The following is a 16,329-nucleotide window of genomic DNA, read 5'->3' on the forward strand; positions in this document are numbered from 1 at the left end:
CAAGCATGTGTGCAAAATAAATTAATAGCCCAGGATACCCTTATAGCTCTTTTATATTGGGTTTTAGAAACAGTATCTTTTTTTTGCTAGATGGCTTTAAAGCCACGTATCTAAGATATTATAAGCCACATCGATTTGACGTTAATGTCATTTCAAAGCTGAAATTTAATGGTACTAGATGCAGTAGCATTGTTGACTTTACTTAGATTTAAGATAGAGCACCTTCAAGATGAAGGACATTTCTCCAAGAATTGTTTTTATTAACAATCTTATTAGAATAATGACTCAAATAACATTTGTGCTCATAATTACGCTTGCGAAATGCAGTTTCACGATAAGTTGGAATTAAGAACTGAAAGACTGTGTCAATTTTTGTGTAGTTTCGGCCTAGTTAGACTTCAGACTTTCGGCCACAAAACATTATATTGAAAACGACGTATGCTCCAGAAACAAAAATCTATTCCGTATACTCAGACTCAGCTGAAATTCGTAGCTTTCACGGAACTAATGGCAACAGTTGTTCGGTGAATCCAGCGCTGACGAATTTCGATACTTACAGTTATCCATATTTTTACTACTAAGGAACTGCTCAAGAACACTCATAATTTTGTCACTGGTCGGCACCGTATTCGAAATTCGGCATATCTTGTATCAAAGGATTGAATTCTATTCGCTAAGCATAATATTTATATCTGTAAAGTTCAATGGTTAGCACCTTGGACCCCCATAGTTGAAAAAGAATTGTGTAAGATCTTTATATAGCAGATTTTTTAAATTTCAAAGTCCATAAAAGTTGCACAAGACAGACAGTTGAAGCGAATATTAGATCTTCTAAAACCTACTGTTTTCATGTGAAGTACAGTGGGCTAAAAAAATTTTATAATGTACTCCAGCAGGACTTCCCTTGTTATTCAACTTTCTCGATCAGATCACACATAATTATATAGCAAGAATATATATTATAGAAGGAATTAGGGTTTAAATCAATTTTAAAACATCTTAAACACTGCTGTCCTACAAGGTACTAACTTCTTTTTAGTTTTTATTATATTCTCAAATAATTTATGATAATATGATTAGTTTAATGTAACCTGAAATAAATTCAAAACCAGAAATTCAATAAAAGTTTAAAGTTAGACGCATGGAATTGCTTGAGCATTGCATGAAAGAGTTAATTTTCAACACAAAAACAACGAGTGTATTTCAAAATTTGAATTAAAAATTCTTATAGCACAGTGATAAAAGCTTTTGAAATAGATGCTGAGAATTGGTTTTTATATGAAACATGATATCTAAACAAAAATATTTATTATTATACGAAGAGATTTTCGAAATTGTGCCAACAAGCAGGACCAGACGATGCAAACATTAATGACCATTTAATGATCTTTCTCGTTCACTGTCGAATAGACGCTCTGTCTCACTGGCGAAGCTTCGTTAGATTGTGTAGAGGCGTACGCCTATTAATTTAATGAATCGCTTTCACGTACTTTCAGCTGCGTTTCGGCCTCTCCTATACATTACATACAGCTCATATACCTATATTTATAGATGCAATTTTAGACGTTATTTTAGTCCTATTTAGTGCATTGCGCATATTTCCCATGTATTTAATATGTGTACATATTTTTATCAGTATGTGCCTCCAGTGTAATTATTAGAGTATATTGATATATCGGAGAGCTGCTTTGAAGAAGTAAAGCTAAATAGAAAAGGCTACGGAATCATAGCGTTACCAAAAAAAAGGGCCCAAACCGGTGAGTTTTGTTTACCTCGTTGGTATAAGTACGGTTTTTCGAGGAATTCACTATATCGATAAAAGTTTATTTTTCAATCAGTTTTGAAGCTTAATTTCATTACCATTGTACCACGTATATATTGGCAGTAATAATATTTACTAATTACTAACACTTAGCTAACTATAAGCGTTAGTAGTACGAGGTTTTCAAAGAGTATATTCGTAAGTATTTATTACTTTAGTCATTTCTTGAATAGTCGTTGAGTCAGAACATGATTTTATTATTGCTCTACAGAATATACTGAAAAAACCGACAAATGTTTAGTAATTTCATTAATTATAATATCGTTTTCTTGCCATCCCATGATTCACATGCCCTCTTTACTTATATATTTACTCATGTCGATATACATAATAAAAGGAAAATTATATATACACTGATAGTTGCTAACATCGTGTGAATTTTATTTCACTTCTAGGCTTGGTGTATAAGCTAGTAAGCTGATTCATTAATCTTATTTTGGCTGAAATTAACCTACAGTACCTAATTTTATATATATATAAATGCAGCTCCCACTTGGCTTAAGCTGTCCTTGTTCCTTGCAAACCAAATGATGAAATATATGATTTGCAAGTCCAGCTATAAAGCAACTTTTCTGACTGAATGTTTCGATCTACCATCAATAATTGCGGATGTAGTAAGACGAAGGATATATTTCCGTGTTCTTCATTATCTGCCTATCTATATTATGCGATATGTCACTGTTCCGCGTAGAAAGGACACTTTGCGGATATCTTTAAGAAACCATGAACTGTCAACTAACAGGTACGCTAAGGTGTTTTGGGTTGGAGTGTGAAGACCAAGTGTTAATTTTAAGAACCCAGCTACAACTCTATCTGTCATTGTTAAATCTCGAATTAACTTTAACCGGATGATCCGAATACCATAAGTGGCAATTAATGCTGTTCTCAAATTGAATGACATTATTGCAGAATCCACCAATAGCTTTTGAGGATACCCAATATTGATTACTGTTACAATTCCTTTCTGATGCCTTTTTTGGTATGTGTTATATAAGACCTTCGAAATGTTGTTAAGATTAAGCCTAAGTGTGTAAAAGTTGCCTGTTTTCAAGCTTGCTCCGTCAAGGCAAAATGAATCGGTAGTTGCAAGCCTTCCTTCGTTCCTGAATTTTTTGGCTTGGTTTTTTGTTTTACTTTGTTTTCCGAGACATTTGGGTAAAGCCACTAGCGCTTTAAAGTAAATAACGCCATTAATGGCACACTGCAGAGACCATGAACGATGACTCGAGATATGTGACTTCAAAGCCCTCAATATTTCTCGATCATTCAATAAATATGTACCATTATCGTTACATACATATAATTTTTCATGTCGGACATTTTTCAAAAGCAAAATACAGTTTATTGATTTCCTATATCAGATTACGTAATATCTACTTGAGAGAGCATTCAGCATTTCAGAAATGTAGTATTTTTTTTGCAGTTTTTAGAGAACGTTGGAAACACGTCAAGTGCATAAGTACGTTTATACAGTACTATAACGTCAATTATAATAATATAAAAGAATAGTAGCTATATAATAAATCCACTAGAGAGAATGCTACGTAGACGTTTTGCTCTTCATTGAAGAAGTTTTAAGTTTTTGTATTCTAATGATGTAAACGGTGCCAGGTTTAGGACGATATCTCTAAAGATTCACAAGGCGAACCATGTAGAGAGGAAACTCGGAACGTCCTATGCGCTCAGGTTGTTATTGCCATACTCATGTAAGCTTAAGAATTTTTTTGTCAAAGACTCGTCAGTTTTCCAAATGTGGGTCTAAATAAAATAACTCAGTGTTCCAGAGCCGTACATATTCTTGATAACCTACGACACGTTTGATTCCTTTATTTTGCTAATTTTTCTACCAATCGAAACCTCATCCAAAAACAACTTTAATAGCATTAGCATATATTGTGGTTAACATATATTATTAGTTGCAAACCGATGCATGCCGATCCTATATAAGATTGACTGACATCAAACTACGACATCCTCTGAACCTAAGAAGACAAACCATAACAAATATGCTTTGTAGCAAATAATTTAGAGCTATAATTACAACAAAAATCTCTGCATTTTGTTTTAGGTATAGTTTTCAAGGCCTAACTTGGAAACGTAATTCCAAAATCAGACAACTGACCACGGGAACCAAAACTCCCTATATCTTCTAAGACTACTGTGGAGTGGCCCATCATAAATCAGTCACATTTGGCGTTGGAATGCCGTCCAAAGCCAGTTGTACCTAGTGAAAAAACAAACATTTCATGGCTTCAAGATACAATTATAGTGCATTGATCTGGTTACCACAATCGTTTACTTTAAATACTATACTTGTTAGGTCTGCTTAGGAGCGATGCTCGGCACGAATAGTAGTGTTAAAAGCGGTTATATGAAAGCGCTTCCAGCAAGTATAGTCATGCACAAGTATCTTACTCTAGTACGCTAGCGTTTTCCGGCAAGAAATACTCAGTGATGTATGTTTAACAATTAATAGAATAAATTAATTTTATATGTTGGTGCAGTTGGATGTTTTTTTTTATTTGTTTTATTGGTAGCATAGTAGATAGGACAAAACCAGTAGGATAGCTTAGCCAGAATGTACATAACTACAAAATATTGAACCCTCTTTTAGATCAAACAAACCTTCTAATCTCTTTTTCCAGTCAGTAGAAATGAAGATCCTGATTCCCTCTGCCCGGACCACAGAGCAAGGTCACAGCAAGTTCGTTGTTTACACTCTTCTCATCGTGGATAATATCAATCAGGGAAACAGCAACTTCGGACTTTCAATACCAACACCCCGACTTAAGGTAGAAAGTGCTTCATTATGTCAGATATTATTTAGTGCTTTAGGTTAACCACTTGAATCTTCAGGAATGAAGGATCCGGCATAATTTAAATGAAAACTTGAATTTGACTGTTGTTCTAAAATTACCATGCAAGATGAAATGAGGAGACGGTGGAACGCTTTATGATGGCATTCGAAAAAGGTATAAGACCTTTTAGTAGTTGTATAGCAGATACCGTCAGCGGTACTATGTTAACACTGGCAATAGTGTTAGTAAACCAAAATCAAAATATCTGGAACAACAAACTAATGCGTGGTTTTCAGATTATGTGTAACAGTGGGTCGTGTAACCATGAGAACAGGGGAGAAGTCTTAATAACATTATCTGAGCAAAAAGTAAGCGATATTTAATGACTTGGTTATCAGTTCTTGAGAATTTAGTAAAAAAAACAGCTGAACTTCGTTGATTGACAGCCACTATCGGGACAACTTAAACGCCCTCGGTTTCGATGGTACAGCACAATGGAGTTAGATTACAACCAGACGAAAATAATAATAATATATTCGTACCTTTATTTTTTTCTTGGTGTATGGTAGAATATGCATTTTACTAAATATCTTTTGCCTTTTTAAAATGCCAAATGGAAGGTATATAGCGTATACACCGGTCGCACAATGTTCGGGCTACAATTTTAGAAGCGTATTTGAATTGATTTAACTTGAATGCTGAATAATTATTTCGCACGTCTAAATTAGAGATATAAATCAATTACTCTATTTAGTATATTCACGGAAAGCACTTATGAATTTGTTGCATCGCTAATATGTGGCTAACGATCCCTGGTTTTACTGTAAATTCCTAGATGGTCAAGTACTTGGAACGTAATCTAATTGACTTAGCCATTCAGCAGGAATGACCTGTAGGATGGTGTATTATGCTGCTGGAGCTGCGCTTTTCCTGTTCAAGTAATGCCATTTTTTGAAAACGATTCTGTTTGGCTAACTCAGATTAGTTACAGAGTGTTTCCCTTTACCTAGTTTACTTTGTGATTCAATATATTGCACGAAGGAAAATGAAAACAACCTTTCGTGAAGTTTTTGTCACTTAAGTTCCATCTACCTCAGTAAGCCCTTTAGGGGTTCTTATTCTCGCTCAAGAGGCTGGTCGATGAAGTACATGTTGGCCCGGTCGTATCTTGTTTGCCTTTCATAGTCCACTCCTTTGACGTTGCTTGCCCACTTTTGCGACGTCCACACATAGTGTATGTTGCCATCATAGAACTTGAATGTTAATGTTTACCAAATTCGTGAGTTTACAAACGGTTCGGGGTGGAAGAAGCTTGTTAAAGGTTTACGAATAAAAAGTCAATTCTTTTAATGTGAATTGAACTTGCACGGATTTTCTTTTCCTATAGTTCGAGTATGAGTAGAACTCGAAACTGGGAAATCTTGTTTAGTCAGGACCTTCCATGATTATTTAAATCACCTACTACAGAACCTTTTTTTACATTTTGTAGTTATGATGTTTAAACCCGCTTGCGACAAAAAAAGTGGTTTTGGTTCAGGAATTCTTTGCTGCTAATTATTGTTTGCGTCATAGCTGCCACCATTCAGAGCCCAAAAATAAATGTCATCGACGTACATATTAGCCTCAAGAAGAGAATGGATTAAAGAAAAGTTGCTAAAATAATTAAAAGGTTTCTTAGGTATCGAAATACTTTGACTGCAATGCGTTGGGAAACAAGTTTACGGGATCGGAGGATGCTATTTTTGAGCGGAAAAAATGAATTGTGCCAGTTGAGTATATTTTTGTGTACCAACATAACTACTGGAAGTTCCTGACTAGCCCTTGTATGACTTAATGATCCTTTTCGTGGTTTTGACAATCGCTTTTTTCAATACGTTAGCCTACACGAATGTATTGAATTTAGCTTGTGTCAACAAGCTCTTTCATAGAATCTACATAATGTGTTCGACGTAAGATGGTCTTCAACATGCTCACAAATTCAACTTTACTGACATCCAACAATTATCTTGAACATATCTGGTACATTTTTAGAAATAATATATGCACTTTTTAAGTGATCAACTTTCTCTAGCAATATAATGACAGGAATACTCATACGTTTGCAACAAATCATACGACAACGTTGACAAAGGAGTCTAATTTACGAAGCAATGTAACATAGTTGTAATAAATATCCATACTAATTAATTAATTAAAGTTGCTAGCATGCTATAAAAGAAGGTCTATTATGCTGTTGTCTATGTTATCAAATAGGAGGTTGGTGTGATTATGTAGGGCTCTCAAAACGCTGCTTTTCCGAATTTGGTTTACCAAATGTTTTGTCCTCCATATTTTCCAATATCTAACATATGTGCCATGACTTATCTTGCTGTTACGTAGTTGGAGCGTCGCTACAGGGACTTTCACGCCCTGTACAAAAACATCCGTCGACTTCATCCTTCGCTTGAATTTGCAGATTTTCCACCTAAAAAAATTCGCCATCTAAATGATAAGGTCACACAAGAAAGGAGAGTTGCGCTGCAGGTAAGTTTTTGCAACGGCCGAAGCTTTGGGTTATTGACCCACATGAAACTACTTTTTTCTGTATATTAAAAATAACTACGAACTATGAATCTTTGTGAGCACCAACATAGAACGGCTTTTAGCACTGGACATGCGTCTTTGTCCTCAGATTTCAATCACTGTCGAAAGTTTCCGGAGTGTTTCCTCAGGATCGACTTTTATTATCACCACACTTATTCTGCACTGCAGACAATAAGTTTTAATCTATACTGTGCAAGAACGGTGATTGCAAGTACATTTTATCGTTAGAAAAAGCTTCTGATTGGCTGACGTATTTTACGTGAAATGCTTTTAAACCACTTCCAGCGACATTTATCATAACATCGGAGCAACTAAGCTTCCAAGAGTCTCTGGTAAAACTCATAAATAGTTTATCAAGTTATGGCGCTTTGGGTGGCCATTCACTACGATTCTAGGTATAATTCTTTTGTTACTATATAAAAGACTGCCGGCCATCTCTTTCTAACACAGCACCAGCAGCCTTTATTTTCGTTAACCAATTTGCTGCCATTGTTCCTCACCGAATAATGCCGTTTCGCAAAACAAATAGACAATTTTTAAATAAGATATGGAGATTTGTTTTGCGCAGTAGGAACCGTAGACGTTCCTCACAGTTATTGTTCTGTCACAGATGTTTCGTATATTGAGTAAGGGCCCTAGCACATTTTTTAATCTAGAGTAACAGAGTACATGCTAAAGAGAATTGCAAAATCCTCTCTTAAAGTGCACATGCATAGTCATTTATTTTTTTTAATTGGTTACATAAATCATGGCCTTCAAAAATAAATGATGCTTCGAAGTTCTGTGGTTTCAGTAAAGAAAAAAAAAAAAAATCTTTTTTGCAAGAGACCTCTGTAGGAGAGCGTACTAAAAATGTGATATGTATAAAAATGTTAGCCTAACTATTATCTTTCGAGCTTGGCTATCGTTGAAACTATCGTTTTCAATTTAAAAGTATAAATAGTTGCATAAATTGTTCTAATTATTATCCTAATTATAATACATTTGGACTTGCGGGTTTCCACATCACTAGGGTTGTTTTTCAGTCCTATTAGGATTATCTGAGTTCGGTGTCTTTTTAGAATCTTGTATGGATTCCTAAAGTGGTGGCATGTTTATGTTCGCAGAACAGGCTCTTTTTTTCTCTTTGCACCTTGGCCGATCACCGGTGTACCGGAACTTATGTTGGCGTCGGAATTTTTTCATAGTGTTTACTGAACGCAGGTTCTCTTATCCACTCACTGTTATTAGGTTCTTTCTTTTATCAAAATCGGATGCCAGATTTGCTAATCCGCTACTGGATTGTTGACCTCATTCTCAGTTGAACTGTGCGTTGTTTGCATATGCGTTTACCAGCTTACGTTCATAAAGAATACTGTGGATAGGCCGAAGTAGAAAGCCGGGAGGCCATGTCGATTTCTGCGGTTGCTGTTGCGGCGAATAGCTTCTCCATGCTACACGATCTATTGTTTTATTATGTACTGGTCTAATGAATCACATACTGCAGAGTTCCTTAGAAACAACAACAACTCAATACGTAGCTTCACGTTGAGAAATAGTTCGATAAACGTCGTCCGAGCACATTTCGAGAAAGCATATTTATTCCACGCAGTTGAGAAGTGTTTGTAGTGTGAATGTTTTCATTTGATTTGAGCAACCCTCACTTGAATATGTCCACAATTCTTTCCATTTGGCCCTTGAGCACTCCAGGTAGGACTGAATTGAATTTAATGTGTGTGAACTGAATACCATTGTTTCTCACGAGCGTTGTGGGACAATCACAACATGCAACTATTTCCTTCATAGGTCGGATAGTTACAAGAAGTTGCTCGAAGTCAATTCGATGATATTACGTCGCTCGCCGACAGCATTTTTGATAGCAAGGTTGCTATTCCATTCTGCATGGCAAAGTCAGCGTCAACCATTACTCGAAGTTTACATTTGGGAAACGCTGGGTGTATTTGTGACTGGATGTCTACTGCAGCTGTTTATGTCGTTTTGCGGCCAATTAACGGAAGTCCTAACTAACACGTTTACATCTCATTGTTCGTAAATGACCTGCATGCAGTGTTTTAATACCCTGTTACGAAAAATAGAAAGGAGATCAATGCTTTTGTGAGATAGGAAAAACCCAGCCTAAATCTCCTGTCAGTTCAAGCAGTGGTATTGTTTTCTTCCCGATTCATTCCCGATTTAACCCGGCCATCCGTTTTTAACATACCGTATTATATCTAATAACGGTAGATTCGAACTTGGGGAATTCTTGGATGCTTGATGATAGTTTGAAAGCAAGCTCTAATGTCAACATCGATAGCGGTGGGCGCAGTATCTTCTCCTTCTTTTTGTAAAGCGATTGCTTTGATCCACTATGACAGAGCGTCCACCGACCAAAAATCGGCAGCTTCTCTGTATTTCAGACAAATTTTTGTATGTAGTTGAATACGTTTAGTTGCTCTGGAATACAAAAAGCAATTGCCTATGGTTAGACAATGAGTCATGAAGTTTTATCCGTTCACGGGGTGATGTAACTTTCTGACTGTATGTGATAGCGTCAATACCTATTTTTCTATCTGTGAGCAACTTCCTTTAGAGGGTAAGCGCTCGACTCACATGTTGAAGATTTTTTACATGTTATGAGATTTTGAGTGGGAAATTAAACATTAATCCCTACATTCCGTCAGCCGCAACGGCGATTCCCCATACCAAGAGAAAAACTTACGTATTTTAGTTCCGGTATATTGATGGTCGCTCGGATTTTTGGCGGAACGTCACAGCTTTCTTGATGTCAATGACAGAACAACAGAATATTTCTCCCATATGTTGAGGAGTAAACACTTGTTTTTCATAGACCTTTAAGCCAAGGATGGTGATACATTTGAGGTACCTCTAATATCACAATCAGATCGTTCAAATATTTGGAAGATGAGAGTGCTTATTAGTTATTAGAAAATAAAATGCGACCTTGGTTCCGAAAGAAAATTAACGTTTAAGCTAATAAGTGCTTTTCACGTTAGTGGGCCTTGACAGCTTACGAGAACTAATTTGATTTACAAGAATGTAGTTCTACACTTTAAAATTGTGGCAAGCTGTCCTTCATTCACCTATTTCATTCTAATGAGAAATAGCTTCGGGTTCTGCCAGCGGTGGATAAGACACAACGATGGTCTTTAAAAACGTTGTTCAAATTCAACCTGAAATTTGCGCATAGTCAATTTTCGAAGCGTTGGAGTTGGGGCAAAAGTATAGTATTGAGCCCGGAGTAGAACCCAGTCTCCTCGATACAGTTCAGCTTTGTTTCAATTTCAAATTTCGACGTAGTGTAGCTTTGAATAATTGCTATGATTATTTCCTGGTGCAATGTAAGTAGATAGCTTTTGTAACTGACGTAGAAGTTACTTGTCGTGTTCGTCAGTTTTTTAAGACTCCATATTGGCGGTAACTTAATCGACACAGCCCACATCTGTCATTTTTGTAAGCTAGAGCTATCCGTATTGGATTATCGGACGCCTAACGACATAGCAGTCACTTTTTTTGGCCGTATAAGTCGAATCAACATGCAAAAAATCACTGAGGTTTCCGATAAAACCATTTTTAGTTGTTTAACTAGTTGGCATATGGTCAGCTGTGGGATGTCAAGTTCTTCATTCTCATTATCGTTAAACACTTAGTTAGACCCAAGCTTATGTAAACTATATATAATGCAGCTGACCACTGATTGGAACGTTTTTGTGTATCCTGGACTCGTAATATCGAGTAATGTCATGTATAGCATTAACCTAGATACTGTCTATCTTTTCGTGTTATTTTTTTCTTAGCTAATCGTCTTTTTTCATTGTTATTTATCTGCATGGGACAACCGTTTCTGATGTTAGGTGCGGTACAAGAATGTTGTTTGAACGAACATCGCTTTGCCAAATGGTCGTTTTCACACCTTGGAGAACGAGCTTGAATGTGCTTCATTGTACGGTGTTCCAATCTTTACTCAATTTTTGACCAATCTGGTTCATTGCCTATCCGATTAGCAAGACGTTTCCTATACAGTCGCAAAGTGTCTTGTGTGTTGAATCGGGCATTCCACTTTCGCACTTGATTGCGAATCGCCAGGCTTCTTCGTGCATCGCGTTACGAAATCTTCGACGTACTTGATAAAACTGTAGATCAGCTATTCTTTTTAAAACTATATGTTACTCCAGCAAGTATACCGTGTTCTTCGCCAAAAAAAACCTGGCCCAAGAATTAATTTAGACGAACTCCGACTGAATAGTCTTTGGGGTAAGAATTTGTGATAAACTTAACAGCTATTACTAAATCCATTGTATGCAATGTGCAGAATGAGCCCAACTGGTCAAAATATAACATCACTCACATATATTATTATTAACGAAATACTACGAATCGGTAATATTAACGAACCAACGTAAGTAAACCAACAACGGCTTTGTCACCTCGCGGCGAAGCCCACGCCAGCCTAAAATTAACAAAGTACTAGCGAGGATCGTTTTGAAGACTAGTTAAGTGTATGAAAAAGTTGTGTTTTATGCTTACCTAGCTGAGGGAGCGTCTAGCCGATAGAAATTACGGTTATATTTTGTTTAACTTCATGACTTTATTATTTTAGGCTTGGATACAAAGTGCTGTGGATATTCTTCTAGCGAAGGACAAACTGCTTCCTACATGCGTTCAAGAATTTCTTGATCTCGATAAAAACAACGTCGCCGGTATGTCTGTGACGCCTTTTTTACTTAACGCGAGTTGTTCCATTTCAAGTGCAGAAGTTTTATTTACTTTAGAGCGGTGTTCGACACTTTATCTTGGTCGCCTGACGACAACTAAGAAGTATACGGATTAGTCTCCTCAGGCTGAATGTATTATATTTTTGTTAATACCGTGGAACTTATTCCTAACTAAGAATCTCTGGAGGGTCGCAGTTAAATTGTTCATATTATATAATTATATCACATGTTTTGATGACCCTTATTGCGTTTCGATGACTGATCTATTGTTACCATGCAGTGACCGGAGAATACAAGAGCTATGAAAACATCTAGTCGTGTTGAGCTAAATTTCGTTGTATTCGCCAGTTGACTCTACCTGTGTGATTAGCAGTTTGCCAAACATTTCAAATTTAGTTGACTGCATGGCAGCATTTTTTTAAACGAGAATCATAAAGCCCCTATGCATGACGCTTATTTAAGTGACAACCACAGTGTCGTAATAAACTGATCCTTCTTGTAGTAAAAGGTTTTTCAGTAAGTATAATCCACACGTATAAATAGGACAGTATAACATAGTTTAATTAATTTTTCCTTTTAACTATGTTCTTTTTTAACTAATAAGACTATTTTAAACGGTTATTCTTGTAAGCTTATCGTGATATTTGTAGAATTAATTCTACCAATTAACTTAATGGGTCATGAATGTCAAAAATGACTTATTAACCTTCTAGTTATTTCCTTTTTCAATTCAAATACACAAACCCAACATAGAGGTTCAAATCATAACACGAAAAAGCACAGAGTCAATATTACGATGACACGAAGAATCAATATTGTTTACATCAAATTATGATTGAACATTGGGGAAAGGCTTATAGCCAAAATTGAGCAGAATATGATACACTAGCAAATCAGGAAAGAGCGAGAGACGTTTAATCTTCGGATACGTCAGGGAAATTTGAACATGCATAAAATCATATAAATAGCGCAAACATGCATTCCGACGGTAATCCGGTTCTGATAACAGGTAATTTACAAAAAACAGTTATATCCATGGGAATAGAGAGCTTGACGAAGTGTACGGGCAAGCAACCTGTAATTGAGGCAAAGTTCGGGCATAGACAAAAATAATCGGCTATGACATGTTCCTTTTGTCAATTCACAAGTCACAAGTCACAAAACCTCGAGGCGTGCGCAAACCGAGATTCTCTGAGCTTTTAGGCCGATCTGTGTAAGCTGCGTAATTCTATCCAATCGAAACGCGCGGAATTTAAAGGACGCTAATAAAAGCATAAAACTACTTTTTTGAAATGAACTTTACAAGCTAGTAAACAATGTGGTTTGGTGGCCTTGTCCCCCGACAGAAAAAATCGTCGTTTTGTTCTACCACGCACATATTGAGGGTAAGAGATCACCTCGCTCTGCATTGTGCAACGTTTGTTTAGTTATCGTCTATAGAGATTACGTTAAACGTATTTTACTGTGAAGATTAACAATTTTCTTATGACAGGATTTGTAACAACAGCAAAGATACGGGGCAGTGTACTCTTTATGCCCTTGTTTGATCCTTACAACGAAATACCAAAGTAGCCTGTCCAAAATGTCACTAATCGTTGCAAGGGTGTGCAATGAAAAGAATAACTACAGTGTAATATCAAGCTTGGGAAATGGAACTACCACTGTTTACTTACAAATGTGACGTGCTGTACTGCATTTTAGAATTGAAGTCCAAATTATTCACTGAAAAAAAAACTTACTCAAGCCGACATTAGGGAAAGCCAACGTTCTTATTGTAAAGTTCCCTAAGTCATTTCGTTATGTTTATGAAAAAGATCAGTGGCTTAAAGGGGTTTTTGCTAACCTATTTTATCGTAAAGGGCTCTGTGGCAAAGAGCACTTTACCTACAAAAATTATATGTCGCTATGTGTTACCCTTGCTGATGCATGCTTAATTTGGAAGCAGATCTGAACTTCATTAGTAAGTTCAGATCTCCTTATATATATAAATATAACGGAGGGTGTACTGTTAGATGAAGCTCTGCAATTAATCTGGTAGCTACAGGTGTGAATTTATGGTGATAGATATAATGAATACGGTTAATATCGAACAATTTAGGATTACCCTGTGTTAAGGTGATTACGATAATTTTTTTGGTTTCATTGGTGCGATTAGTAAGAAAGGGATTGGTACTAAGCTTAAGACTGAGTCTTATACTAAAAAAGATAGCTCACCTCTTCGTACGTATTCTAGTTGAGAATTTAGCTGCGTCAAAATAAACAATACAACATATCATCAAATAGATCCAAATAATTTAAACGTTGTTACATGTTGTAGCAAATCTACTATCCAATACTACCATTTAATAATAACACCCTTTAACACACCTATACGTCAAGTACCCCTAGTGATTCGCAGCTGTTTTGGCACGTCGAGTATGCCACGCATACGTTTTTTAACCGCAATTATATGTAGAAATCAATGGTTGGTATTTTTGTGGATTAGCTTCGTATTATAATATATTTAGCACTATCATTATCAGAGCAGCCTCGCGCGCGCAATTCAAGGATGTTTATCAAATTCTTGATGACAAACGCTGATTAATTTGATTAATTAGGATTGCTTAATGCTGTCAAAGCCCGATCTATGTTTGACGATGTCTTCAATTTGTACTCTTTATACTAATGCGCCCAAATGCCAAGAAATAAGAGTCTTCCATATTTATATACAAGCTATAAAATACCACTTAAGATGTGGTAAATTGTTATAAATGTATAAAAAATAAAAATATAAAATAAAGTGTCTGAAATGCTTGTAAAGTGAATAAATTTAATTGATTGATTCTTTATTATATAAGGTTGTTTTACTTTCAGGATTACTGATCGAAGACGAATATACAGGCGACGGTTCGCGAGACATCAGGAGTAATATGAGACTTAATTCTGTGGGAGATCATCAGCCAATTTTATGCTTTATTGAAGAGCCATTCAAGGACCAGGATTCACCTACTCTTCCCAACATTGTTGTTGACGCTACACTTGACGCCATCTACTAATTAAATTCTACTGTAGTCTTATTTCGTGGGTAATTGCGACCTATTATTATGCAATAGGGAAAATAGTTGGTTAGTTAAGAGTAGTGATGTAAATCGGTATTACCGATCGTAGAACCTCAAAATTTGTACGTATATGTGGGATTTTGCAAGAAATGTTGAGTAAGGTTTTAAATTAAACAGTTCACTAACAAGCAGAATTATGTCGCAGCAGAGTGTACATAGGGTTAAAACGTTAAGTTTTTTTAGAAGTGGCGGTTAGCAGACTAACGTAAGCACTATGTGCCCTTTACATTCTATTAAAACAGAAAGTCATATGTAATATATGTGTGTATAAATGTAATAATAAGTTATGATAACATTGTATATTTATAAATTCAATCAAAACGACCTCAATATCATTTTAACTTTGCGTTTTTAACTTGAGTATTAAATGGGCACTTATGCCATCTTAACATTTTTTTTTGACATATGTGTTTACCATCATACATATGTGTAGAATAAAAAAAATCACAAATATGAATGAGCAATACAATCAGCCACTAACCTGTACGGAGCAAAAGTGATGCATCACATACATAGATGGCTTCTTGGAAACATTATTAAAATTCCGTGACTTATCAAAGCGGGTTTCCTGCGCAAAAATAAATTTTCCTTTAAGTATTTGATATTTGAAGAAAACAACTAGCTATAATTTCTTGTTTCAGATTGTTTATTCTCGTTAATGGCAAATAAAGTATGCGTTACATATGATTTCGCATCTTGCAGAGAACTTGACTCATCCTTGGCTAATATGTTTTATGTTTTGCTTCCAGTGGCAGCGTTAAGCATTGTAAAATAGGGTATTACCTAATCTTAGTCTACGGAATTTAAAAATTTAAATCGATTTTAGCGAGCTAACACATAAATGTACGAACGAGGCGCAGTGGTCTACAGCCAGAAAACAAAGTAGTTTTTAAATTCGTGCCACATCAAGACAATATGTGGCTTGAACCCCGCAAACCGCGAATATGATTTTTGAAGCTTATGCATGCGCAACGACTCGCTATGTGTGCGCTGTGAAAATAGTTATAACGAAGATTGTTTGCAATAAAGTTGGTCGAATAAGGATTAACAAATTATTTTAGATATATTTTCTACCGAATTTTGTTCATTAAAAGAGTAATTGACCTTAAAATCCATATTTAACTGAGATCATTGGTTTTTTTCAGCAATAGAGTAAACTGGTATAATATAGTAGATATAATAGATATAATAACATCATGGAAAAATAGTAATATTTTAATGTAAGCGACTTAAAACAGTAAAAATAAATCCCAAATTAACATTTAAGAAAAAAAACCAGAAAAGCCTCTCAGTAGCACTGGGCTTCGTGAAGTTGG

At 35.8% G+C, this 16,329-nt stretch overlaps 1 protein-coding gene across 2 annotated transcripts; it reads left to right on the forward strand.

The window, feature by feature from the left end:
• The first annotated feature begins 1,375 nt into the window (after window positions 1-1,375).
• On the forward strand, window positions 1,376-15,719 carry LOC111249783 (sorting nexin-24-like). Of its 2 annotated transcripts, none has more exons than XM_022804085.2 (5): window positions 1,376-1,757; window positions 4,468-4,614; window positions 7,000-7,143; window positions 11,801-11,900; window positions 14,753-15,719. In XM_022804085.2, exons 2-5 carry the CDS (start codon window positions 4,477-4,479, stop codon window positions 14,821-14,823), a joined length of 453 nt encoding a protein of 150 aa, XP_022659820.1. In that variant the 5' UTR covers window positions 1,376-1,757; window positions 4,468-4,476; the 3' UTR covers window positions 14,824-15,719. The 2 variants fall into 2 exon arrangements, with proteins under 2 accessions (XP_022659820.1, XP_022659819.1); XM_022804084.2 differs by having other exon boundaries at window positions 1,378-1,757; window positions 14,769-15,719.
• The last annotated feature ends 610 nt before the right edge of the window (window positions 15,720-16,329 follow it).

Source organism: Varroa destructor, unplaced genomic scaffold (genome assembly GCF_002443255.2).
Source record: "Varroa destructor unplaced genomic scaffold, Vdes_3.0 BEIS01000004.1, whole genome shotgun sequence".
Classification (NCBI taxonomy): domain Eukaryota; kingdom Metazoa; phylum Arthropoda; class Arachnida; order Mesostigmata; family Varroidae; genus Varroa; species Varroa destructor.